Genomic DNA, 26,170 nt, shown 5'->3' with positions numbered 1-26,170 from the left:
ATTCGAAACTAGTACCTACGCGCCGCTCAAACCAGTTGCAGAAAGTCGAAATGTGAAGCAGGCGCCTGGCTTTACTTGGTATCGCTTCAGACGCGGACGGTATGAATCTCGTACAACATGCAATCAGAACCACAACCCGTCGTTACTTGCCAGCCTTGGCTTTACGCTCCTTCCTCTTCTTGCCAATCAAACCTCCCATACTCTTGCCAGCTTTGCTCTTGTCACCTGCCGTCTCAGACGGTGTCGCTGCAGCGCTATCTGATTTGCCTCCTGTCCGGGCCTTCTTGCTAGGTCGGTCGCCGGTCTCGCCATCACCTGACTTTTCACGTCGAGGCTTGCCCTTGCCCTCCCTCGGCGGCCTCGACTCTCGCTTGATGGCGGGACGACCCTCATCATCCGAGTCGTCTTCTGTCGGACGTGACTTGCGCTTGCGATCCGGAGCACCTCCTCCTTGTCGCGCCTCACCGACCTTTTCGACACGTCGCTTGACGACCTGTAGGACACGAAGTTAGCACTTATTCCGTCGGATCGAGCCTGGCAGGATTGTTATTCACCTGCACATTCTCGACACTGAACTCGATCATCAGCGTCTTGCCTTGTTTCATCTGGTCGACAAGCCCGTTGACGCCGTCCTTGACCTTTGCCTGGAGCTTCTTGTACCTGAGCTCCATCTCGTCGATATCCTTGTTCTCCTCCTTACGGGCGGCCTCGAGCTTCTCCTTGGTCTTCTTCTCCAGCTCTTCGAGTTCGGTAGCAGCCCATTCGCGCATGAGAGGTCCAACCTCCGGGTTGTTGTTCGCCCATCGAAGCACCTTGAGAGCGTCCTTGTGCGAGCGCATTTCCAGGAAACCGAACCCTTTGCTCTTTCCGAGGTTGGTCAACGGGTCGACCCGATCGGTCTGTCGCAAGATCTTGCTCTGAATGACGGCGGTCACTCGCTCGCCTCGCGTCTGCTTCTTGCCCTTGGCTTCGAGCGCGGGGGACAAGGTCTCGTCCATGAGCTCCTCTCGCGACAGACCCTCCCGGTCACCAGCTTCGGCCTCCTTGTCGAATTCCCGAACGGCGTGGATTGCTAGCCGCTTGAGGGTCCGGTCGGTAGCATACAGCGGGATTTGTCGGATCGATAGACGCGTCTTGCTGATGTACAGAGCCGGGTTAGATTCGAGCAGCTTGCGTCGAGCGCTGAACGACGATGCTCGTTTCTCGACTTCAGTCTCGGGCAAGAGCTGGGCGGCGGGGGTGTTGGGAAAGATGACTATCATGGAGATGACGGATCAGCTTGAGATCAAATAAGTTCAGAGAACGCGCGCCAACTCACCTCCTTCCCTCATCAGGTAGGTGTTTCGCTTATCAGCCTTCAATCTTGACCTCTCTCCATCCTCCTTCTTCAACGCCGCGTCTTCCCTCGTCAAAGCCCTCACGACTTCGAGCGTTCGTCCGTGCAGGACCAACTTGCTCGCCGTCCCCGCCGACGGATCGATCTGCAGCACCGAGGGCATCGCAAACGGGTTTTTCGGCGTCAAGTCAATGGTGTTGGCTCCAGTGATCTCCTTGACCCGGTTGGCCTCGTCCAGACACTTGTCGGCGTCTTCGCGTTTCCAGAAACAGGCGAACCCGGTCCCTCGGGATCGGCCCGTTTCACGGTCCATAGTAATTTTAGCATATCGGAGCGGTCCAAACGTCCAGAATCTGCAGAGCAAAAGATGGTAAGTTCTCAAGATACCACGTCATCGTGAGCTAGGCGAATGCGCACTCACAGAGTACGAAGCTCCTCCTCGGTCACCTCGAAGGGAACATTTCGGATGAACAGCGTCGACCCCTCTTCGACAGCAGGCAAGACGGGCTTGACGGGCTTTTCTTCCTCCTCGTCCTCGGCTTCTTCGTCGCCACCTTCCATATCCACGTCCTCATCCTCGCCCTCCTCCTCGTCTTGGTCGTCGCCCTTCTCGCCGGCCAAGACAGCCTCGACCGCCTCCTTGTCATCCACGTCCACCTCCATCTTGTCCTTTTCCTTGTTGTCCCCGGCTCCTTCCTCCTTCTTGGCCTCCTCGTACTTGTCCTTGCTGACAGCCCAATCCACGGTGATCTTCCTCTCGTTCAACTCCTTGTCATTGAGCTCCTCGATAGCCCGCTCGGCATCCTTCTTGCTCAAGAACCAGACGAACGCGAACCCTCGCGCTCTTGGCGGTGGAGCGGGCTTGGAAGGGTCTTTGTGGGGCAGCTTGCTTGCTACCGTAGGGAGGTTGATCCCCAAGATCGGACCGAAGGGGAGGAACTTTTTCCGGAGGTCCGTCTCGGTCGTGTTCCACGTCAAGTTCCTGATGATCAACCTTCCTGCCCGGTTGGCTTTCCCCGAGCCGTCCTTGTCGCCGCCCGTAGCCGAACCAGAGGTTTCTATCCGTTTCTTCAAGACGCAGGATAAGAGCGCTCCTTTGTATGTGTGCGCATGTAGCATGGGGATGGCTTCGACAGCCTTTTGGTGCGTGGTAAAGATCACATTGGCGGTTTGTCCTAGAGTCTCTTTGGATTCTTCCCCGGGAACGACGTCTACGGGGAATTGCAGGGCTTCATGCTTCCCTCCGTCGATACCGGCAACTTTCCGCACTCGTTTCCACAAGGTCGATTTGTCCACGTCGGCGGGGATACCAGTCAAGACGAGCGTACGGATGGAGGTGGGGTCGGAAGAACGTTTGGCGGGTTGGCCGCGGGGTTGAACCGGTTTTGTTCGCGGAGCAGAGGTAGAGGCGGATGAAGTGGACGGTTGGCCGGGAAGGGAGGGGATGTCGGTGTCTTCCTCGGTGGTCTTGTGTTGACTCCGTTCGAGACGAGTGGGCTAGGTAGATCAAGGTGTTCAACTTTCGAAACACATTCCACATAACACGTCGCCGCGACACTCACCTTGACATCAGCCAAAGACACCCTGATCTTTCTCGTTGAAGCGCCGAATGACCCGTTGTTCAATTCCTCTACCGCCTTCTCCGCATCCTCGACCTCGGTGTATGTGATGTATCCAACTCCTTTCGATTCACCCGACTCCTATAGGCGAAAAAATACACGACAGGGGCAACGAAATGAATACGCTATGCCGGATCGACTGGTCAAGGCCACATCCCGCACTCACTCGGTCCTTGACCACGAAACCGTTCTTGACAGGCCCGATGAATGAGAAATGGGTGATCAAATCCGTCGTAGTCGTCTCATAGGGCAATGACGAGACGAACACCGTGGTGCTATGATTTCGCAGGACCCGGGTATCAGCCTCAGGCTATAACAAGGTAGATCGTTTGCAAACCGCCGCTATAAACTCACTTGACACGCTCCTTCTTGGCCTTTTTCAGCCCGCCCTCTTCGAGCTTGACCTCGCTCGTCGATGGTTCCATGTCCTCTTCGTATGCTCGTTTTCCTGACATGATGATGTGTATAGGTTGAGTTGTTCTGAAGATATTGTCAGAATATGTTGAAGTGTGAGAGGATTTCGACATCCTCTTGAAGTTGAATCAAAAGTCGACAATTGCAACATTTTGCTTCCGAGAATGAACCAGGAAGATGCCGGCATATAGCTGGGTCACAGGAGAATCACGTGACCTGCTCGGAGATCGAGGGTGATCGTCGAGAGCTTATACCATAAAGTTGGTCACAAGTTGTGCACTTGCGTACTTGTGATCGACAGACCTTGCTCTGTTGCGGAATTCGTAGTTTATGAGCTTAGAGAAATGCTCTCACGATCACTGCTTCGAATAGCGGCGAGCAGGACCGTCAAGTCGATCCCGCAACGCTCGACGGGGATTGCTGCCGGTGCACGAGCGAGGTCGTTGCATTCGACGGGCTCGAGAAGGAATGCCGAGACCGTACAAACGCCTACAACGAAGGAGAAGGGTTTCGAAGCTCATTTCGGTAAGTAATAGGTTGCTTCAAATTTAAATATGTTGAAGCTGATTAGGTTCGACCTGTTACTCGAAATGCAGGCCCGCGAGCTAGCATCACCCATAAGATCTCGTCTCTCGGCCCATCTCTTCTCTCGAAGTCGACAACCCTCGGCGGCTGGCTGACAGGCCGACGTCAAGCCAACCCCACGCTAGCCTTCTTCAACCTGAGCGACTCTACGGGTCAGGTTCAACTGGTCGTTAATGCCAAGGATCATCCGAGTGGAGATGTCGAGCAGGGGAAGAGGCTCATAGAGGAGTTGATGAGGGTACCTCTGCATAGCGTGGTGCAGGTGGAGGGGACGGTCAAGTCCAAGTTGGCGGCCAAGAAGGTGGATCACCGGGTGAGCTTTGTCGTTCCGTACTTATGGGTCGCTGGCTGACGAACCTTTTGGCAGGACACCGTCGAAGTCTCGGTGACGAAATATACCATGCTCAACCCTGCCGACAAGGTTCTTCCCTTCTACCCAAACAGTCGGGATTCAGTGAGCTTTGATCTATTTCTCTATCTCGTGCATGACCTCGGTACTGAATCTCACTTATGGCTCTCGTCTCGCAGCCAGCCAACGAGACCCTCCGCAACCAATACCGGTACCTAGACCTTCGTTCTGACAAGCTTGGGGAGAACATCCGCAAGCGATCCAGGGTAACGAAGATGATCAGGGATTATCTACACGATCTCGGTCAGTCCTAGGCTTGGTCTTGCTTCTATTCGACATCATTGGGTTGCTGCTGATGCAGTATGGCTGGGTGCGAACGTAGAGTTCACCGAGGTAGAGACGCCGGTGCTGTTACAGTCATCACCAGAGGGCGCGAGAGAATACCTCGTTCCGACCCGCCTGACTTCTCCCATCACTTCCGACAACTCAGCCTCAACTTCCGAAGACGCCACTCCGACGACCTCGCAAGAACCCCTATTCTACGCCCTCCAACAATCGCCTCAACAACCCAAACAACTCCTCGTCGCCTCGGGATTGACGTCCAAGTACTTCCAGATCGCCCGTTGTTTCCGGGATGAATCAGGCCGAAAAGACCGTCAGGCCGAGTTCACCCAGGTCGACTTGGAGATGAGTTTCGTCAGCGGGGCGCCGCAGGTCGGGGACGGCGCAGAGGGTGGAATGAGGAGTACGTGGAGGATCGGAGGTGGAGAGGTCAGGGAGATCATTGAGGGCTTGGTCAAGAAGATTTGGAAAGAGGTGGAAGGCGTGGATCTGCCCGGGTGGTTCCAGGTCATGCCGTACGAGGTGGCCATGGATGTCGTGAGTCTCGCACAGGTTCGGGATATTAAAGAGGTTTGGAAGCTGATCGCTTATGATTCGCGGTTAGTACGGATCTGATAAGCCGGATACGAGATTCAAGATGTATGTGAGTAGACCGCCTGTGCGACTGATTCGGCAGTGCTGGGGCTGACAGACCATCCTGTTCTGGTAGACCTTGCCCATCGCCTACTATCCAGCTCTCTCGGATGCCGACATCGACAAGCTGCTAGCCGACGACAAGCCGGATACGGTCGAATTCATGATCACCCCGAAACAGGATGTCGGTTCGCTGCAGATGGACAAGCTCGCAGAGGAGATGCAGGATGTGGGTCGGCATGAAGCAGGCATCGAAATACCGCATTTAACCATTGAAAGCTTCGGCTCGACAGGTAGAACGGATTGAGATCACTTCGGCAAATCGTACGACGTGGACATCCGACTCTGACCTGCTTCGACCGCTAGGCCTGCAGCCCGAGTCATCTAGACCGGGTGGCGCCGAGGTGGGCGACATTGTTTGGCTCGCCAAGCGGAGAAAGCAGCCGGATGTGAGTCGAGAACTTTGCTTATGAGTCGATCTGATGAATCGCTGAGCTGACCTCTCGCTCTGTCACGTTAGTCTGGCTGGACCAAGCTGGGTCGACTGCGAGTCAAGCTGCGGGACCAGCTCGTCGAAGCCGGTGCCCTGCAACTTCCATCAGATCCGCACTTCTTGTGGATCACCGAGTTCCCCTTGTTCACACGCTCGGACGAGGACAAGGAGTTCCAGGCCAAGGGCAGGTGGTCTAGCTCGCACCACCCCTTCACGGCGCCCATGTACGAAGACATGGAGAACCTCAAGAGCGGCAAGATCGAGCAGGTGCGCGGACAACATTACGATCTTGTGCTGAACGGGATGGAGGTCGGGGGTGGGAGCGTGAGGATACACGATGCCAAGCTGCAAGAGTACGTGTTGACAAAGGTGCTCGAGCTGGATGAGAGCGAGGTGGCGAGGTTTGGACACCTGTTGCAGGCGTTGCGGTTCGGAGCGCCCCCGCACGCCGGAATCGCCCTGGGTCTGGATCGACTGGTGGCCATCTTGTGTGGCACGTCGTCGATCCGGGATGTCATCGCGTTCCCCAAAACGGCCGGCGGCGTGGATCCGGTTTTCAAGAGCCCATCACCGGGGCCGGCCGATGACGTTCTAGGGCAGTACGGGTTGAAGCGAGCATAGATGAGCAGGTTCGAATTTGTATCTTATTCATTTAGCATGGGATCCCAACGACATTTCTCCATTCATTACGAGCAGACAGGTTTAGGCAGACTTGGCCTCGAGGTTCTTGAGCTCCTTCTCCAACCTCTTCTACGGAATCGAAGATCGTGCTACGTGTCAGTGACGGTTCTCGATATAAGGCCTCAATCCGACTTACCCTCTCGTCCTCGTTCTTGGCGAGCGACTCCTTGGCCTTGGCCAACTTCAGGGCTTCCTGCGGATGTGAAACATCATCTGATCAGTACTTAGTCGTCACGATCCTTTGGCATGATGAGCGACCCACCTGCTTTCGGAAGTAGACGGCCTCCTCGGCCTGCTCCTTGTTCCTGCGAGATGAGATTGACCGTCAGTAACAGGTTGACGTACATGCAGATGCACCACCCACTTGAAGCTGTCACCACCGCCGGAAGAGGCGGCGTTGCCGGCGTTGTCGGCGTATCCGCGGGCAGACATGGCGGGCTAAGAGGTCGTTCCGATGGTCAGCGAGAAAAAATAGCGTCGAGCTGTTGCGACCTGGACTCACGGCGACTCGGAGGGATCGGACCTGAGTTCGGGCGACGGTTCGGAGGGAGAACATTATGGAAGTGAATGGTCGTTTGTGTTGAGGTATGTATCGTCTGAATTGGATAGGTATAGGTCATGTGGTATGAGGTTGATCGACCTTGTCGGCTGGCCGACAAGGTGACATCATGGAACCCCGTGACGTGCCGCGCTAAGCGAGTACGATGATGCGCTTCTAATTGGGTGCGCGGGGCGTGTCTCGGTTGCTGTTTCACCACGGAGTCGGGGCGGTGATGCGCAACGGAATTGGGTAACCTGGAACGGGTCGTCTGGATACGGACATGTCACAGTAGAGGTGAGCAGTCAACGCCCAGTAATGATCCTGGTCAATTCTTGAGCCCGATTTGATGATTACCTTGGTGTAATAATCGGCGCGTCGATCCACACCCAAAATCGACTGACTGACTGGCTTTCTCGATAATCACGCGGTACTGCTGTGAATAAGGGGTAACTGCGTCAAATTGTGTCCTTCAAGCCTCCTACCTGCTTTAGACGGGGCTTTGGTCAGATCAATCGTCTTTTGATATCCCTGTGCCAGGTTCACGTGCGTAGAATCATGAGTTGAGGTGACGAGAACTCCTGCATTTCGATCTGGCACAAAAAGGCTGAATACGAGATGTGTTCAACCAGCTGCGCGGTATTAACAGAGGTGCTTCAATTGGGAGCTGTGTATCATTCTAAAAAGCTCTGGGTACAGATGTCCGACGGGACATAGTTCTGGTCTGGTCGGGAAGCATCATTCGATCGGTTGATGGTAGGGCGCAACGAAAAAAGTAGGTCACTAACATGATCACATTGTGTCACTCTGTTACGCCTCCCCCATATGTGCAACTTCCGTAGGCACCGATTGCCCTTTCATGGTCGGCCGAGCACGAGGGTGGCACAGTTGGCCCTCGCGAGTCGGATCGGCTGACGTACCAGGACCAAGGCGTTCGAGGTCAACCTTTGCAAACACCGGTACTCAAGTGTTTATGAGATAACGTCATCGAGCTAGATGGAAGAACCCGACTGCCTAGGCCGATCAGAAGACAACACGGGGACGGTAACCCTCCTTGAGGTAGCCAACGCCCTGACCTTTACCGGATGATGATAGCGCGTCCAAAATAATCATCCGGTATGTGTCGCCTCACATACCCCTCCGCTTGACAAGACCATCGACGATATGGAGAGTCTGTCGGTGCGATCAGACAAAGGGTGTCGGCGCGGCGGGCATACGCACGAGGACATTGGACTACTCTTGTTTGTGGCCGTGTCAACAGACCGAGCTTTCAAGTTCCCGACTTATGTCACGGCATCACAGGCCATGTGACCATACCGGTAGGACGGCTTCGAGTTTTGCAAGCAGCTGAGCGAGCTATGTGAAGCGCGCATGAAGTGGCTGCGCTTCGCCTCGTCCGGTATCGACTGGTACATTGACGGAAGATGTTCCCCCGGTGAAGAAGACATCATGCGACCATAACGCCAGCGACCACTAGTCGATATGTGATGGACGAGCGCGGCTATGGATCACAGGACCGTCTGACTGCGATGGGCCATCTTGCCGGGTTTTGATGCGGTAATTAGTCTGACACCGTCACTGGAATACTAGAGGCCATATTTACCAAGCCAGAGTCGTTTCATCCAATATCATCTGGGCCTGCTTGAGGTATGAGCGGGAGACCCAGCTTCCGGAAGCAGAAAAAAGAGTAAAAGTACTCTTTTTTCTGCTTCCGGAGGCACACGTTTCTGAAACAACCTTTTCGTGACAACCTAGCAGCGAGTACTACTCATCGAACACTCAGAGTACTACCCAGTGTTCCGACTCGATTTCGTCCGCTACCGAGGTCGCCCTTGGTCTGCGCGCACGAGATTGCGTGTGAGGACCCGTCCCGTGCCCGCCTTGTCGAGATTGGCCTCGGCGGGAACGGCAGACGATGAGTGTGTTGGGGCGGTGTGGTGTGATACTCTATATCGGCTACACTAGTCTGCATTGTGGGTGGGTTGAATGAATTCGCCCGAGACGTTCACAATTCTTGTCCCTCGAACCGAATGGTGAAAGATACACCGTGCGTGAGTTGCGGTTCGAGGGCGACTGGCAGAAACGTAACCCATGGTTTCAGGGAACGTCGAAAAAGAAGCAGCATATACGGTCGTTGCGTCACCCCTCCATATAGGATGGCGCGCATATGGATACAATGGGTTCCTCGAGAGGGCTGAGCATGCGAGATGTGGTCGGTACGAATGAATCAGCGATGTTGCACTGTTCATTTCTCATTACGAGACCACGTCGTGAAGGGTTGAGTGGATCCTCTAGACCATACTCAACGTCCTTGAAATTCGCGAGAATCCATACTCACATCACCCGTCTCGGCGGCGCCCCAGATCGGATCACGACGGATTCTGTTGTCGCTTGCGATGATCACTGAAACGTTTCGGGGATAATCAACCTGCCGAAGCCCGAATCGCTCGGACCCGGACGCAAGCGCCCTACGCGAACGCCACCGCCCAATCCTTCTATTGGTTCTTCCACCTTCGCGAACCTCGCTTGACGATGGCTATTTGAACCACGGTGGTTGCGATTTTTACCCTCCTTTGGATCGGTCGTCGAGATCGCAGGATTGATGAGGATCGAAATCGATGACCGGGCGATCGAAAACTGTGCTACCCCAGAGTCAGTATGGTCGTTCGGGTTTTGATGAAAGGAATCGCGACGACAGAGCAAAGCTGTGTACATTGTGCACGTGCACACGGGAGTACCGGCTATATCAGAAGAATCGATGTAGATCGGTGGATCGAGTTGCGAATCGTCTTGTCTCAATCGTTGCTTCGCTAGCCGACCTGATTTGGGGGTGGGGGGGTTTCCCCGATTTTACGTTTCATGTTACACCGATTCGGCCGAAAGGGATAGACGAGTTCTCGCCCAGCGAGCCAGCAACCAGGTGAACGCGTTAGCAGGGAAGCCATTGTGTCAAGCAATCGAAACACTTGTTATGGGTTGAGAAAAATCGGACTGGACATCACGAGCGTGGAATGGTGCTTGGAAAAGCCCAGTCGAGCGCCTTCTCGAGAACCTCGAAGACTCCGCCGATCCGAGAGTCGGTGTTGTTTCCCTACAGGCCGACCGAGCCGAAAGTCTTTCCTGTAGATATCGAAATGCGGCGGCTGTCAGCTTTTGCAATCGGAGCAGCTCATGCATACGGGCAGGTCGTGGTATCAGGGCAGCTCGTGCAATTGAGGTAGCTCGTGGCGTTTGACATAGACGGAGGTTGTTCTCATGCATAGGGATACAAAGGCATCACGCTAAAAATAATCATCTCGGTGTTGTTGCAAATACGCTTGAATGGCTCGACCAGTACGAGTCTTGATAACATCACTGGCAGAACAGCACCAGAGATACGTTTGAGCTTTCATGAACCCTACTTTCTCAGCTTTTAGCAAATTCCGGAGTTGACCCTTTTCCTTGCGTGTCCATGGCGTTCCTGACCTGGTATCGTCCACGGCGGCCATATTAGCACACATTGATACGTTTGCCAGACGATCAGTAATCAGGACACCGTGGATGCACAGATCAACAGCCCTCACCTGGTATCGTCCACCACGGCCATCCTGGATATATACCTGAAGAGTCTGTTACGTAGGTTCTCGTTGGTAAGTTTAGCAGTTGAAGAGGTAGAAGATTCTGTGCGGGACCAAAGAGGTGTTAGGGGTCTGCAGGTAAACATCGAGTTGGGCCTCAACTTACCAGCAGCTCGCACGTAGGCGAAGAACGCTTTCCAAGCGGGACTCGAGCTGGAACGATCTTCAAATAGCATGTTGCGCTCCACCTTTTCCCCATTCGAACATAAATTCGAGTGTAAGTACGAGGAAGAACATGGTCACAAAACCACGGATCCCCACCTCTTGCATCGTCGTCGACGAGGGGAAGACGCTTCGGACGTGGTCCATAGCGTCGACAATCTTTAAACCTAAGTCATCATCTCCAGTCACGAACGCTGTTGTAGACGGAACACATTGTCAGCGGTTTGCTAGGTGCGCGTTCTGTCCGGGCGCGGACGTACCTGTAGCGAAAGAGAGTGGACGAAAGCGAATACGGCTCCAATCACTCTTGTGAGTCCCGTCTATGGCGACCAGGCCTGTCTCGATTCCGTACATCATGAAGAAGAGATGACACCTCGGATCCTGCACATCCAGTCGCGCAGTACAGATCCAGTCCACAAACCGTTCCTCAGTCCATCCCAGCGCTTGTAGGAACCTTTTCTTCACTGTACAGTGAGGTTCGCACGTAGACGGAACACGTCGTTAGCGATTTGCCATGCGGGCTTTCCGTCCGAGCGTGGCCGTACCTGTAACAAACTTCCTGGCTAGGGAGGCTGTCGTCACCTGCTTCGATAGCTCTCGAGCCGAGAGTGACACGACCTGGCTAGTAGCAGTAGACGGACCGAGACTGAAGTGGTTGGTAGCAGTAGTCGGACCGAGACTGGAGTTGTTCAGCCAGCTGTTGAACGCTTCTAAGGGTTTGTCCGTCAACCCCGCACAGACGACAACCGCCATGGCTTGAAGGTGGTCGGTCGAGCTACGTCGCTTGATCAGACGAGAGACTAGGGCACTTGGTAGCTGACATTTGTTGATGAAGAAATCTTCCAGTTGATCCTGTTGTCGTGGACCGGGATGACGTGAGACGTGATTCTTGAAATCTCAGAAACACCGGCTCACCTGAACGACATCCGATGGAACTGAATCATTGTTCCCATCCTGAGGATCAGCCGCTGACCAGAAGCCGAGACGCTTATAGCCGCCGCCAGCAAGCTTCGAGTCGATGTATCGATTCGATTTGATCATCCGTGCCGCGTAGTCGGCTGTGTTGCTTTCGTTTGGAAGCGCACAACCGCGACGTAAAATTTCGTTGACTTTATGATTTGTCGAAGCCAGATGGCTCTTGAGATTGCCGACAACTACAGAGCATGTAGTGCATGTTCCGCCGTACGGGTACCTGGACGGCATCGTGGACGTGGTCGGTGCCTCGTCTCTGTTATCGAAGAAAAGTAACGGAGAGGCATAAGTATCACCGGTCAAGACCGATATCCCGACTGGTCGGTCACCTGTACTCACAATGGTAGAACGATTGATCGAATAGGCAGCGGCTGGCCTCACGCAGCTGTAAGGGGAATAGCTAGCCGTGTGGAGTCTTCCAGCGATGTTACCATCGTGGTCGATCTATCCCCAGCTCCTCAGTCTGATTTATATATATCGTCAGGGCAAGCGATTGCACAGCGCACAGTCACCTTGCGCGAATGCGCTGTGCCCGTCGCCCGCTCGCCCGTGGAAATCCAGGACGGCAAATCCGGGTGAACCTCTTTTCGGAGGAGCCTTGCTTTCTGACCCAAACTCCTTTGAAAAGCTGTGCTCGGCCCATATCGCGCGACCGTTTCAAAGGATGTCTCGCCTGAAAATCTCGGTCGTGAACCGCCAAGATATGCCCGAGAGCGACAACACGGGTTAGCGCGATCTTGATGTTGAAACGTATAGGCTTCGGGTTCATGTTAAGCCCGATCAATTTCGGCTCCGAGTAGCCAATCCGACCCTATGAGCTTTGTTCTCTGTTGTTGCTCGGCCGAGCGCGCGATCGCATTGTGCGAGCCTCCTTTGCTATCGTTGCCCGAGACATTTCGCCGAACACAAGGTCGATGGCTGTGATGCCGTACCAGAGCGTCTTACCGCTGTTCCTATCGTCACCCCAAAAACCCCTGAACCTCCACCCAAAAACCTGAACCTCGTCCTGTGACCACTTGGGCAAATCAGTAGACAGTATTTCTGACCGAGATGTGCTTACAAGCTCGAGGTTTTCGCAACGCCTTTTTGTTTTCCAATGATATGACAATGCACGATTACTAGTTCACTGATCATTATTACTTGATCACCCGATAACTCATCACTCCTAATGATTTCACTGGATTCATCGCACGGCTGATCGAGCGATCGCAACCTCGATGCGCTGAAACGTGAAAATGGGGGGTGCACAGCCCGGTGGATCGTGTTCCAGACTGAGACGCGCACGGGCCTCCGGTTAGAAAGAAAAGGCCCGCGATATCGATGTAGATCTGTAGATCGGTGGATCGTGTGTCGTTCTATCGCACACTGTCAATTCATCAGCTCATCAGTGATAAGTGATAAGTGATCAGTTGTGATCATTTGGGCACGACTTTGTCTGCCCCACTTCGCATGTACACATGCGCTCATCGAGGGTGTGGCATCACCCGGGAGCAAAAGAAAAAGAGTCGATTTTGATCTTTTTTTCCCGCTTGATTAGGAATGAGAGACCGTCCTTTCGATTCGAGACATCTTGTCACGTCGAATTCTTCCCTGTTCAGCATGTCAGGGACAGTACCGGACACTCAAATTCCCCCCGAAACGTTTGATTTCGATCGCCTACCAGATCGCCAGCGAATAAATCATGACGGATGACGGAATCGCCAAATGAGGCTTCGCTTCACATGATCAGAAGAACGGAAACGAGCCGGGAGCTCAGCATACCCAAGACCGACAGGGAATCGATGAATCTGATGAGCTTTCGACCGCCATTTTACCTATAAGCAGCGTCATTTCCGTCGCTCCGTCGCTCTCTTGAGCACGTTGCTCCTCAAATTGAACGTTTGCTAATCAGTCTTCACCGCCACAAGTAGCGAGGTCAGTCAGTTTCTGAACAATCTAACGCGTCATCTTTTACTGATAAGGAGATCTCACAATTCAGCATGACGTATCAAGAGAAGCTGCGTCGGACGCGAGAACTCTGGAAACGGTTTGTCGGCCAAGAGAACGAAGACGAAGATGAAGACGAGGTCGTCCTTTTACTTGAGCCGGAGCTTGTGAAAGTACACCGTCAGCAATCCAAGTACATTCGTCATGTGTGCCTACATGATCAGGACTGTCAAGCTATCACGGAATGGTTCGAGTGGACTGCCACGGACGTGAAGGACCGAGGTGGGTTGGAAATCCGAAACCCAAGTGGTACGAATATTGATCTATCGGTCGCAACTCACAACCAGACATCTCTGAGGAGAAGCTCAAGATAGTGGTAGAATGGATAAAGACTCGTCTAGTTGAATGTAGCCGTAACAAGCAGAAGCAACATTTCAAGAAGGAGGGTGGGCTACTCACATTTGGGGAGGGTATGTCGCCTACGGAGAAGACGCTTCGAGCGCCTCCAGCGATATTTGTGCTACTGTGTTTAGGCAAAGCAGATTCTTACCCGACTTGAAGCCTGACAGGTGACTGCGGGAAGGGTTTCCAAGACCACTGGCTGGATTGGGTAGTCACTGATGAACATACAGGTCAAGGTAAGCACGTCGCAAGCGTACATGACCGTCTCAAGCTGACTCTCGTGAGTAGGGTTCCAACGACTTGACGCGGCTGTACTCGTTTGGATGAGACGCTCCTTGTGGACCAGACATATCGACTGGAGCACAATCCGAAGCGGCAGACCGATACCTACTTCCGTCATTGACGAGCTTGTTGCCGACGACGACGCCCTCGGCACTATCGGTACCTATGCGATCCGGGTGGCCGATTGGACTTATGTCGGTAAGACGGAAGTTGGATTCGATCGCCGGTTCCGCCAACACAAAGAACAGCCTGGAACCAACCGAAAGTATCGGATCCTCAAGGAAACCGGTTTATTCGACTACGCACACTTCGTACCCCTTACGCGAATGAACGAAGCATACGAGGTAAGTCAGCATGCACCATTCTTCTCGTCCCCTTCCTTCTCGACGGTGTAGCCTAACCTTCAGGTTATACAGGAGACTACTGGGAAAAGGGTGTCTACCGACTCGTCCCTTGTCGCCATCTTCGAAATCTTCGACATCGCAAGTTTCGACACTACCGACGCCAAGAGAGGGTTCAATCAGAATCTTGTGGATGACACTTTGTTAGTGGCTCAGACGGAGACGTATACCAAATCCCGACTGATCACCCTCGTCTGGTCACTTTGATAGCTACAGGAAGATCCTTTTGAGCCGTGATGTTGAAACCCTGCTCAACTATTACCTCGAGCGGCTAGAAGCAGGTGTGCAAGCACCTAGGATGAAGGATCTCGATGGCTGGGCGGTCTTTTTGCGACCTATCATGCCAGATACTACTCTTGAGGATGTTGCTGTCAGTAGCCTCGCCGTGATCACCTACGAGCCGAAACAGTGGCCCTGCATCCGGCAGAAGCTGGATTTCGACAACAGGCGAGAACGGCTCGTCCGCCTCGTCAAACCTTTATATGCTAGAGGCTCCGCGCCTTCATCGAGATCAAGGAAGGCACAGGAGTCGAGCGAAAAGAAAAGTCCGACTCGCCATTCCGGACCGATCAAGCAGCTCAAATCCGTCCAGGGTTCCTCTGTCGCTACTCGGCCAATCTCTGAGACATCGGACGTTCAGCTCGAGCGAACACGACGGGATCGGGCGCTAGAAATCGCAAAGGGGAAAAAGAAGGTACGCAGATGTGCTCGTGTAGGTAACAATGCTTTGCTGACCATATGCTACGTGGGTGCCTCTCAGTTAAAGTTCGCCCATCGCAAATCTCTTCCCCGAGCCTGAGTCGAACTTTTTCTCCCTTGGCAGCCTGCGATCCACGTCTTCACATTGCATATCCTTATCTTCGAATGTCCTCTCCGCATGTCATCCCCCATCTTCGGAATTGTTTCGCCAAATTACAGTTGCCAGATTAGTTTTATGCAGCTCGCGACCTGTATCGTACAGCCTTCGGCCGATGTCCTTGTGTAATTCGCGAGAAATTCAATCCTTGCTGTCGACCCGGCTTCTCTGATGGGTCCGAGATTGCATCAAATAGCCACAAAGGAGTCACCATCCGCTTCCAGAGATTCAGCACGATCTGCCGTCATAACTGTCTTCGTCTTCGATCAGGACAGATCATCAGACCTAACGGGGCGATTCTGCACAGCGAAGACATGCACCATCCAACGAGTCCTATGCAATTACGTAGATACAGTGTCGAACGCTGAATTATGAGGATCGAGCAGAGTATCGACGTTGCAGAATCGAGGACAAGCGGTGTCGTGAATATATATATTTCGTTAAATGACATGAAGCGGCCTTGACGCGCCGATCTCGCATACAAAGGGTAGAGTGACAGCTCGAATAGAATGGACCGCACGATTGACTGCTCTACTTGTAGTTCTTGCCTGCAATACGGCACAATAGCTGGTAAGGCACAGACAATGACATGAATTCATGATCCCCAGCTTACCGTCGGCCCAGGTCTTGCCGTCGACTTCGAGGGTCCAGTCAAACGACTTCTCGATGAACTTGACGTCCTCCTCGTTGTCCAAGCTAAGTTTCTGGTAGGTGAAACTCTCCCAGTCGGGTCCTGTCTGAACGACGGGCAAGATGTCATCGCCTCGGCAGACCAGCACCCCGGAGATAACGCTGTTGTTGGAGGTACCGCATACGCCCATGGATCCGAACACTGTTCCAAGAAGAGCAGGACGCGTCATTATACATCGCGATACGGGAAATTACCTAAATTGACTTACGGTATTTTCTGTGGAAAAAAAGCAAAAAAAAAAAAAAAAACCGAGAAGAGTGTAAATGATAGTTCCCTCAAGCGTTTCCACCCTTGTACTGGCCGTGCTGCTTCCATCCGGGTGAAGTAGCCGCCTATGAGGTTGCTACTCACTGCGGGGAAAGATATCTAAGTAAGCTGGATGCGTAAATGAGGTTGCGAGGGGATAGCTTACTGAAAACTTGAGTCAACTCAGAGCTACCGCAAAGAAAACGAATACTGATCAGTATTTTGGCTAGGTGTAGTGTTCCGCTTCGACTCACTTGTACTTGTAGTCCACACGCCAGATGGAGAAACCGTTGGTGTCGAAGCTGTCGAAGGGAGACAAAATCAGATTCGAACGTTTACTTCCGCTGCGGATGCAAACAATGCGCCGGAAGCATTTCACGGGCACTCACTTCTCCTTGAAGAACTGCGATAACAAATCAAGCAAATTGATCTATGTCAGTGATATTCCAAACGAGCACCGCGATCGGGACAACCCCACCTTCATCGCTACATCACCATCTGAGTTCGAGTATACCCGTTTCCAGTTCTCTGCAAGCACCCAAGAACATCAGCCTCGACCCGCAAAAACCGACCACACCCAAACCCAACGCACCCAAGTTGAACTCCGACTTCGGCAGATCGTCCAACGGGTTCTTGGCCTTGGGCTCCTCGGGAACCAAGGGCTCCTCGTCGTCGTCGTCCTTCTCGACGGGCTTCTTCTCCTTGGGCGCCTTGGGGGCCTTTTCAGCCTTGGGCTTGTCCTCGGCCTTCTTCTCGGCCTTGGGCTTGGCGTCCTTCTTGGGGGCGACGTACTGGGGGGCCGACTCGACGTACTCGAACTCGCCGTAGACCTCGACGAGCTTGGGGTTCTTGACGATGGTCTCCATGTGTCGGGCGACGTTGCCGTACTTGGCTCGGGTGGCCTTGTCGACGTGTCCACGGCCGGTAAAGGCGGAGAAGACGGCCGAGGCGACGAAGATGTCGGCGAGGGTCATCCTGTCACCGACGAGGAAGGTCTTGTCCTCGAGGACCTTGTTGAGGGTAGCCAATCGCTGCTCGAGCTTGGTAAAGATCGAGGTGTAGGTCTGGGATGGGAGTACATCGTCGACAGATCAGCCTTCCCGCGACGTGATCCAACTTGACTGGACCGGCAATCCGACTCACGGGCTTGGCGTAAGCCAACCATCCAGCGACCAAACCCTGGCAGACACCGTGGTACTGAGCGATCTCGGTGTCGGCGAAAGCGCACCACTCGGCAATCTTGGCGGCGGTGGCCTTGTCGTCAGAGAGGAGCTTGCCAGAGGGGGCGGCCATGGCAGCTAGACGTTTGCAAGTGGATGTTTGCCAATGTCAGTTCGCTTGTCCGTGATTGCGGTGATCGAAGCGGTCAGGACGAAGACGCAATCGGAAGCGGGTACCATAGGAGGTCCGGGCGTGTGTCTGTTTTTTCAGAAGTATAACGATACCACTCGTCGGAGAATTTGTCGACAAAAGTCATTAAGACAGGGATAACTAGAAGTTGTAAACTCATCATAAAAACACACGCCGGGCCGAGGCCAATTGCGAATTGGGAATAGGGGGAACATGGGTAGGAAAAGGTCGAAGGTCGAAGGGCAAGGATGCGTGCGCAAACCCGCAACCCAAACGAAGTCGCTCGAACGGACGACCTGACACTCACCGTAGGTAGCGATAGCACCCGACTGCTGGATGATGGTCCCGTCGGTAGCCTCAAAAGCGGGAACACAACCGGCGGGGAACTTGGCGAGGTAGTCGTCCCTCTTGGTGGTCTGCATGTCGATCATGATGAGCTCGATGTCGCTACCTCCGAGGACGGCGGCGGCACGGGCACGGGCGACACGCCAGTTGTCTGCAGTGGGGGAGAGGGAAGAGGAACGTTTTCATGTCAGCGACATCGTCTCGTTGAGATATCTAACGACGACTTCTCGCCGGACGCACTGGGGTAAGAGTAGATCTTTCCGAGGGAAGACATTTTTGTGGTTGTTTTTGGGCTGTCAGAGGTGGAACACGGTCGGAATGAGCGGACGACTCTCGATCACAATGTTCAACACCGGATATGGTCGACTTACTATGAGAGAGAAAGAATCTGGATTCAGGCGGGAAAGCCGGCGTCGTGACCTTGGGAATGCTTGGATCAGTTGTCTACCTTTGTGCTTTTTCGAGAATTCCCCCTCAGCTGCTCGCTGGCTCCGCAAACAAACCAACACGCGCGCGAAAACACAGAGACCTGCGCTTCTGAGTGGCGCAAGTGGCAAGCAGGGAGGGTGTACTAGCCTGTATGCTAATCACGTGACAGGAAACGCGGGTTTCAGGTAGCGGTTTCAGGACGCGCTCGCTGAATCATCGCGTCGTCGTGGTCGTAAAGTATACCGATTACTAAGAAGTGTTCTTTCGCATTAGGCTTTCCAGACGTCCTACCAAAATTAGTGTATCGAAGACAAGGCTGATCGTCAATCCCGAGGCCTGACCATGATACCGTTTTGTGGAAGGCGGCCTGGGATGCCAACCGCGATAAATTTGGCTGCGCTAACCCTATACGATGATGAGGAACGATCTGCTTACAACTCGCACACGGCTTCCCGCTTGCGCAAAGAGACCTATTCGCACACTTTGATCATATACCAGGATGGATTTCAACTGCCAAGGTCCGAACGCCGAGATGTTTCCAGGAGGGTACTGGAGGCATGTCGAGCTGGAATTATTGGAACACCCTATGACATGAAGCGGCTACTGCGTCGCGCAGGACAACCCAGGCACGAACAAAGGCGAAGGACTGGTGCATTGAACACAGCGTTTTTCCTGTCCAGATCAAACGCCGCACCAGTAAGACAGTATTTGGACCGCTCTTGACGGCTATATCAGCATGATTCAGTTCTATTAGAAGAACGATGTTTACATCAGGTTACCAGCTAAACGCCTCCGCCCTCGCATCCGCTCAGAGTTGTGAGAAACCTGCCTTCTGATGATGAAGATGGCTAAATTATCGAAAATCAACGTATGCTCAAGAGACAAAGGCCAGGTATGTTGATACGATAAAGCCAGGGTAGCGGGAAATAGACATGGTGAAGGAGCTCCTACGCGACCCGGGTTTGATTTCAAGTTCACTCGAGATAGTTTCGACAGTCGATGAGCAACTGACCTCCATGGCTCAGGCGAACCTCGCTAGAATTGGAACTGAAGCAGATACACCACTTGATACATACGAGCTTCGACGCGCTGGGCATAGTGTAACACGCATTCGGCCCGGGACGGTAAAGTGAACTGATCGACGCTGGAATGCCTCGAACGAAGAAAACTTCGAGCGGTGGCTGTGAGCGGGAACAGTATAGTCACGAAAGTCTCCAATGGGTCAGAACGTTCTTGTAGCTCTTGTTTTCCACGTGCTGGTGGGATGAGTAGCTGTCGTTCCCCTTGCAAGCCCTGTATGGCGTACTAGCACTCCCAGCCCGATTGCTGGCGTTTCTAGCGACACATGAATGAAGAACGAAAATCGTGGATTTGCTACACTATGGCAGGAATTCCTTCCTTCTAGGTTCTCCCATATCGCTCTGATTGGCAGACTCTAGTTTACGGCTGTAGTACTTTGAACTAGGTTGTGCGGCAGATACAGCTGAGCAGACGGTCGATTGGATACCCTGCCGAGCTGTATCTTTTCGTGTTTGGCTTCTTTTTGCAGTTCATTTTTCGTTACTCCAATGAGCCCAAGTGAAAATTACTGCGCGGTGAGCGTAGTTACTAGGTGATCAGTTCGGAGCTTCGGGCGATTTGCCCTTTCTTGTGTGCGTTGTGGCTCTCGCCCAGGCGCCCAACTTGTCCCGAGCTTTGTACGTGAGCCAAATCGCGTTTTCGTGCTTTCTTCTTTTCGTAGCTAGGTCTATTCCACTGCGCGCTCGAAATTTCGCAAGTAAAACCCATCGAGGAGGTGGTTTCTCGTTGCAAATCGATCGTACACGATCGCCAGGCGTCCGATGTCATCGCGTCCGATACCGTCACATGATATGCGCTGCGGATAGACGGTCATGTGCGCGAAAGGACCAGTGATCATGCCCGCACAAAAGAGGACGCTACCCATGTCAAGTGCAAAGCGATGTCCAAAGCGGATCCTGTAGCTGATACGAAGAAGCTTATTTGATGCGCCTTCCTTTCATCAGCCATAAGCAGCGTTCTCAATCTGCAAGGGCTGTGGTATAGTGAAGTGGATATAATGGCTCGACACTTTCTGCAGAAGCCCGCTGTTCGATAATCAGTTCTTTTATTTCCGGATGTTCCTGCGGTTCTGCAACATTCGCGGAATCTCACAGTCACCATGTCGCGCACATCATCTACTCTGAATTTCGAGCCTGCGGACCCTTGTTATCCTGCGTCCTCGGCAAGCACTCTCTCAGTGTTTCCGCTTCCGACGCATGTATCACCTGCCAGCACGTTAATTGTACCAGACTCTTACGCGGATCCTGGATCAGTCCATACTTTAGGCTCTCGGCCATCCGAAATGGCTGCCCCAGTCCTTTCTCGGCCCATGACAGATTTGATCACTTGGTTGTGGAACCGATATCTTCCTCACGACTTCGTCATACCTGGTGCTTGGGATCAACAAATTGCGGCCCTGATAGACTGCTGCAACAAGTCAGTCGATGATCCAGACGCCACAACTGCTTTTGCATTTTTCTTAAATGAGATCCGCGACCTGGACTGGTCGAGTGCGACTGCCCATGAAGTGAAGCAGCGCGAAACACAAGAACTGTTCCAGCTTGCCTTCTCATACAAGTCGAGGCTCGAGAGAACAGGGCCTGGCTCTGCAGGGCTACCACCTTCCGCACCGCAACAGCCGGCTTCAATCCCCAAACGAAGACGCTTTTCCCTCGAAAGTTCTGTGGTTCAGCAATCATTCTCCACGATGACACACTCAGAAGCGAGGCACTTCGGCTCATCAGCCAGATCGAAATTACCGACCAGTCCAAAGCCAGGCTTTGAGAACGCCATGACACCGAGCGCATTAATGGTTTTTGCGCCTGTATCATGGTCTCCCCAGACCTATGAACAACACAGATATGTTCCGGCCGACATGGGTCACCTGGGGTATCCAACGGTCGCCGATGAAACCCTTGTAGTTCCTGATGACCTCGCTCCGGGATCATCGTCCCTATACGCGTTCCACCCCGAAATTGCTGATACTCGCCCCCCTGAATCGCTTGGATCCAATGGTGAGCCTGATCATGGCAGAGGAGGAATGCAACTATTCAGACTGAACATCTTCAAGTGCCATTCTCAGTTTCCGCGGCAGGTCAACCATTCATGCAAAATTTACTCACCTGCAACGTTCCCCAATCCATCAAGAATACGCCAATTTGGCCCGAGGGGGAATACACAGAGCCCCTTCTTACATGCACATATGGGCATAAACCTATTCAACTATTGACAGGAGTATATGCTGAGCTTTTCCGCCACATCTACCAAGGGCAGACAGGGAAGGTGGACCTAGATTGGGATGTTTTCCTGCCATCAAACCGACACATAAGCGGAGGAGGAAACGAGAGGCTAAGTAGAATCTTTACGAGAGACTCTGCCAGACGCAAGGCTCTTGCATTTCTGACTCAATGTCGTCGCTTAATATACGAAACGCATCATCATGGTGAGTGCTTGTTCCTACAGCAACAGATGAGGCAGCGAAACCATTATCCCCCAGCAAGGAAAACCACGATCGGGAATCCACTGCTTAGCACTTTCAAAGCGCTGCAAAATTTGAAGTTGGAAGATTGGGAAGATGGTGAACGTCCGAAGCTATTCGATGACGATGAGGAGCCTAGTCGATGAGATTCCTCCTCTCAGAAAGCAATGTAAGAAGGGTAACAGACTGTGATCAGGCTTGCGTACTGAGCGTAGACCGAATTGATAGAGCTTGAGAAAGAGGTGTGCTTCGAAATCCTTATTGACACCTCGTCCAAACCAATATATCCACCTTTACACGATTTCAACGAACTGCGCGTCAAGGTGTTCGGGTCATAAACGACCAACTTCGCAACCAAGCTGGGTATTCGCTTGTTTCTGTAGCTGTTTGTTCATTCCTACTTGAGGTTATGTATACTTCCTTGGAGCCGAACCATGAGTCTGCTTGGATCATCGTTTGAGCATAATGATCTTGTCGACTCGTCCTTATTCTACTTGAGCCGTGTAGTGAAACGTTCACAAATCGCCGATGAAAAGCTCTTTATCGTAAGCACTGCACTGTTAGGTTACTCACTCGAGATCAAGGCCTTTCATATAAGTATAACGCGCCCAGATGGAGATGATACCCTACACATAGGAAATCATGCTCACTGAAACGGCACGCATACATAAGCATTCGGCGACCCGCGTTTCAGGTCGCAGCAGACTTTGAGCCAACTCCTGACGGATCCGTAACAACATCGATCTGCACTCCTTTGAACCCCTTTGTCGGTCGAGGTTTGAGTTTCAAGGAAGGTTGGGGCGAGCTGAAAGTACATAGGCAAGTGGAAGTTTATAACCCGAGTCTAGTGCCCTTTTGCCTACCCAAGGGTATGCAGTCCACCGAACGCATCACCCATCGCGCTACCATGTTAACCGCTATCCTATTCTCGACGCTAGCAGCCCAACATCTGTCGGTACTCGCCCTTCCATCGAGTAAGTGATGGGTTGATCTTCGTACCCAGCTGCCACCAGTGCTGACAGCCATCGATCGTAGACATCGCATCTCGACAGGAAGCCGATGCCGCGACGTTCGACATGGCCCAGAACTGTTTCGGTGGCTACAGCCTCCCCAACATCACCGCAAGTAGCGTGACCTGGACACCGGAACCGGGCGAATATCAGGCCAAGACGATCATGAACTCGGTCATCCGCGCCACTTGGTTGAGCGATGCTCGACGGGTCGCGGATCTGGTCGGCCCGGGCAACTGCGATGTGCATCTCCTGACCGAATATACTCAGCCAGGGGCACCTGCCTGGTATCGCGCTGCGGCCGATATCGCCGAACAAGACTTTCAGGCTCGCGGGCAGGGGTCGCTCGAGCGAGCGTGGCAACTCGTGACCAATGCGTCTATCGACTTTATCGATCTGCCTGATTGTGAGGCGGGAAACATCAAGAAGGTTGCGGATGTTCTGGCCACTCGTGGTACTAGGCAGGTAAGCTTAGGCCGCTGTCGTTTCAAGATGTTGTGGGCATAATCTGACCTGTACATGACAGCCATTGACAGTACAATGGAATCCCGCCAAGATGCCTAATCCGACACAGCACGACACCGCTACATATGGCAATGGGTCCATCCTGAACTACGGCGCCGTATATGGAAACAGCGACGGAGGCAATTCCGTGAACATCGGTGCTGGAGATTCAGCTGTCAGCATCGCATACCCCTTGCAGGACCTCTGTAAAGCCGACTTTGTCGTATGGGGTCCGTCTTGCAATGTCACCGTGCCTCAAGGCATGAGCGAAGACGAAACTGTGAAATGCAGTTGCTTTGGTCCTTACAAACAGCAGTAGCACAATCGTTTCCCCACGAAAGAGACCAGTTCACGTCTATAGTCGTGTAGCATTTGGGACACACTAAATTCTTCGCTCACATATGCCCTCATCCATGTCACATTATTACTGTACCACCTGAAACTGTTTCAAGTGCGGACAACAAGTGTTTCAGACTGCTGCGTGCCGAACAATAGCCTTGGACACGTCATTCTTCCCCCTTTCTCTCTCTTCGGCGGCCGGGAATTGCGAGACACACAGCCTCTTTGGACTGAACTGCGAGCAATCTACTCGCACTCGTACACCTCATCTCGCAGTTCTCGACTCTCTTACTGAAATGCCACCCTAGACCTCATCTTAACTCCTATCCTGGTTAATTGGTCGCCATCGATTTAGGAAATATCTTGTACAGCTGAAGATCTGCTGCACAACCACGTATCTAGCCCATTATGAATCCGCAGGACGCTCTCCTCTCGCACGTCATCTCCCAGACCATCTCATCCTTGACCTTTTTGCAATCGCAAAACATCATCTCCTCATCCCCTGAACTGGATCAAGTTAGAAATCAGCTCATTTCCCGACAACATGGAGGTCTGGCAGCGAACATGAGCTCTTTATCGCTAGTCCCGACCGCGGTCGCAACACCATCACCACAGATGAACCACGCTGGACCTTCTATACAGTCTTCATCGTCATCAACACATACAGGTCCACCAATGCCGGGTTTGCCTCCCCGTCGGAACGGACCTGCCAGTGTTCATGAACCTCCCAAGGACAGGGCTATCGCGCTCTGGGACTACAATAGCACTTCGTATGGCGACCTTTCGTTCAGGAAGGACGACGTTGTGATCGTAGACGAGGAAGGTGAGGTTGAGCCCAGCGTTGAAAACGGAACTGCTCGCTAAGCAGAAGATTGACTCCAACACAGTCAACCCCGAGTGGTACAGAGGACATCTCGAGAATGATCCTTCTCGAACAGGGCTGTTCCCGCATAACTATATCAAACGATTATCACCGTGAGTGCGGACTGAGAGGTTGAATAGCATGTCGAGACAGAAGTTGACCATCGTTCCTCTATGATCGCACAGGCAGGAGGCACCGTCCCTTCCTGCCGACCAACGCTCTCATTACAGCTCCCAGGCCTCAGTGTCCGACCACGGCTACCAGCCCAGTCCACCTCAAGGCTACGCTACTGGAGCAATGACGCCGTACCACGCTCCACCTCCTCCTGTAGCCTACCAACCTCCAGGCCCACCGCCAGTCCACCAGCCCGTTCAGGCCTATAGCGGGGCACAGAGCCAAGTGGTTCACGGGGGAGACGGCGAGAAGAAGAGCAGGTTCAAGTTGAAGCCGGGCAGTACGGGTAGCACGGTAGGTCCACCTCATTTCGCACGTCCAAGCTTTCACACGACTTATCATTCGCTTTGTCAACTCAGCTGGCACACAGTGCCGTCGGAGGTCTTGGATTTGGAGCGGGAGCGGCTACCGCCAGTACGATCGTCAATAATAGTCAGTGGGCTTGGACAGTTCTTGAACCTTGGTTGATAGGTGAACCTAAAGTAATTCGACGTTTTTGCTTTTTCAGTTTTCAACTAATTCCGTAGATGCAACTTCACCACCACCATTCGAATTGGTAATACTATTTACGGCAACCTAATTTATGACTACAACTACGTGGCGAGCCCTGTCGCTGCCATCGAATTGACAAGGAATAGATTTCGTGGTTCGGCGGACAGATCCCGCACGGAAATCAGGAGTCGCTTTGCCTCACTTACTCCATGTTGTGCCTGCGCGAATCGCCTGACGGATTGGTGATAGTAGTATCGCTTACCAGATCTCTAGGTTATAGGGCACGTAAGCCAAATATCCCGCAAGATGCTTTGCAGTAGACAAATGCAAGGCTTTGGTCCTTAGGCAGGCAAGCAATAATGACATACGCAACCTCTTCTTTCCTGTCTACATTGAGGCCCTGGATTTCGAGAGGGTAAAGATACTGTGATGGCCTTTGTCCACACCATCTGAAAGAACTCGATCCAGGTGATCATGGCGATGGCTATAGCTCCTTATGTCCAGGGAAGAAACATTGAAGATATCGGGAAGTTATTCAAGGCCTGGAGAAAGGAGAGCAACACTTTTGCCTACTGCAAGAGG

General features: G+C 52.9%; 8 protein-coding genes across 8 annotated transcripts; 4 read left to right on the top strand and 4 right to left on the bottom strand.

Annotated features, from left to right (window-relative positions):
- Positions 1-53: 53 nt before the first annotated feature.
- Positions 54-3,435, bottom strand: HD553DRAFT_347905 (uncharacterized protein). The gene is made up of 7 exons (XM_046183335.1): positions 3,310-3,435; positions 3,122-3,230; positions 2,899-3,036; positions 1,758-2,833; positions 1,319-1,689; positions 555-1,255; positions 54-493 (listed from the first exon to the last, which is right to left on the bottom strand). The coding sequence occupies exons 1-7, from the start codon at positions 3,408-3,410 to the stop codon at positions 143-145; spliced, it is 2,847 nt and encodes a 948-aa protein (XP_046039151.1). The 5' UTR covers positions 3,411-3,435; the 3' UTR covers positions 54-142.
- Positions 3,436-3,674: 239 nt separating this feature from the next.
- Positions 3,675-6,401, top strand: HD553DRAFT_305179 (tRNA synthetases class II-domain-containing protein). Its single transcript, XM_046179120.1, has 9 exons — positions 3,675-3,894; positions 3,966-4,267; positions 4,322-4,408; positions 4,483-4,606; positions 4,686-5,182; positions 5,250-5,288; positions 5,355-5,507; positions 5,572-5,727; positions 5,799-6,401. Exons 1-9 carry the CDS (start codon positions 3,714-3,716, stop codon positions 6,390-6,392), a joined length of 2,133 nt encoding a protein of 710 aa, XP_046039150.1. The 5' UTR covers positions 3,675-3,713; the 3' UTR covers positions 6,393-6,401.
- On the bottom strand, positions 6,402-7,059 carry HD553DRAFT_305175 (uncharacterized protein). The gene is made up of 5 exons (XM_046179119.1): positions 6,955-7,059; positions 6,817-6,890; positions 6,715-6,757; positions 6,589-6,645; positions 6,402-6,521 (listed from the first exon to the last, which is right to left on the bottom strand). The coding sequence occupies exons 1-5, from the start codon at positions 7,006-7,008 to the stop codon at positions 6,474-6,476; spliced, it is 276 nt and encodes a 91-aa protein (XP_046039149.1). The 5' UTR covers positions 7,009-7,059; the 3' UTR covers positions 6,402-6,473.
- A 3,156-nt stretch (positions 7,060-10,215) lies between these two features.
- On the bottom strand, positions 10,216-12,118 carry HD553DRAFT_155409 (uncharacterized protein). Its single transcript, XM_046176781.1, has 8 exons — positions 12,081-12,118; positions 11,685-11,997; positions 11,315-11,621; positions 11,030-11,233; positions 10,869-10,963; positions 10,714-10,795; positions 10,554-10,650; positions 10,216-10,455 (listed from the first exon to the last, which is right to left on the bottom strand). The coding sequence occupies exons 2-8, from the start codon at positions 11,970-11,972 to the stop codon at positions 10,272-10,274; spliced, it is 1,257 nt and encodes a 418-aa protein (XP_046039148.1). The 5' UTR covers positions 11,973-11,997; positions 12,081-12,118; the 3' UTR covers positions 10,216-10,271.
- A 2,122-nt stretch (positions 12,119-14,240) lies between these two features.
- On the top strand, positions 14,241-15,665 carry HD553DRAFT_155323 (uncharacterized protein). The gene is made up of 5 exons (XM_046176780.1): positions 14,241-14,305; positions 14,358-14,695; positions 14,768-14,895; positions 14,963-15,446; positions 15,513-15,665. Exons 2-5 carry the CDS (start codon positions 14,393-14,395, stop codon positions 15,549-15,551), a joined length of 954 nt encoding a protein of 317 aa, XP_046039147.1. The 5' UTR covers positions 14,241-14,305; positions 14,358-14,392; the 3' UTR covers positions 15,552-15,665.
- Positions 15,666-15,958: 293 nt separating this feature from the next.
- On the bottom strand, positions 15,959-18,710 carry HD553DRAFT_305168 (elongation factor 1-gamma). The gene is made up of 13 exons (XM_046179118.1): positions 18,612-18,710; positions 18,481-18,533; positions 18,203-18,391; positions 17,689-17,843; positions 17,138-17,609; positions 17,024-17,073; positions 16,935-16,948; positions 16,800-16,847; positions 16,712-16,734; positions 16,601-16,649; positions 16,508-16,515; positions 16,222-16,440; positions 15,959-16,156 (listed from the first exon to the last, which is right to left on the bottom strand). The coding sequence occupies exons 2-13, from the start codon at positions 18,512-18,514 to the stop codon at positions 16,140-16,142; spliced, it is 1,278 nt and encodes a 425-aa protein (XP_046039146.1). The 5' UTR covers positions 18,515-18,533; positions 18,612-18,710; the 3' UTR covers positions 15,959-16,139.
- A 4,404-nt stretch (positions 18,711-23,114) lies between these two features.
- HD553DRAFT_347899 (uncharacterized protein) lies at positions 23,115-24,120 on the top strand (the record flags this gene model as incomplete). The annotated part of the gene is made up of 3 exons (XM_046183334.1): positions 23,115-23,181; positions 23,243-23,682; positions 23,744-24,120. The coding sequence occupies 3 exons, from the start codon at positions 23,115-23,117 to the stop codon at positions 24,038-24,040; spliced, it is 804 nt and encodes a 267-aa protein (XP_046039145.1). The 3' UTR covers positions 24,041-24,120.
- Positions 24,121-24,351: 231 nt separating this feature from the next.
- On the top strand, positions 24,352-25,867 carry HD553DRAFT_155196 (SH3 domain-containing protein). Its single transcript, XM_046176779.1, has 5 exons — positions 24,352-24,883; positions 24,948-25,035; positions 25,108-25,390; positions 25,456-25,528; positions 25,605-25,867. Exons 1-5 carry the CDS (start codon positions 24,469-24,471, stop codon positions 25,613-25,615), a joined length of 870 nt encoding a protein of 289 aa, XP_046039144.1. The 5' UTR covers positions 24,352-24,468; the 3' UTR covers positions 25,616-25,867.
- Positions 25,868-26,170: the final 303 nt, after the last annotated feature.

This window comes from Filobasidium floriforme (assembly GCF_021052385.1).
Source record: "Filobasidium floriforme strain CBS 6241 chromosome Unknown HD553scaffold_3, whole genome shotgun sequence".
Lineage (NCBI taxonomy): Eukaryota > Fungi > Basidiomycota > Tremellomycetes > Filobasidiales > Filobasidiaceae > Filobasidium > Filobasidium floriforme.
This window is presented reverse-complemented; position numbering and strand designations above follow the sequence as displayed.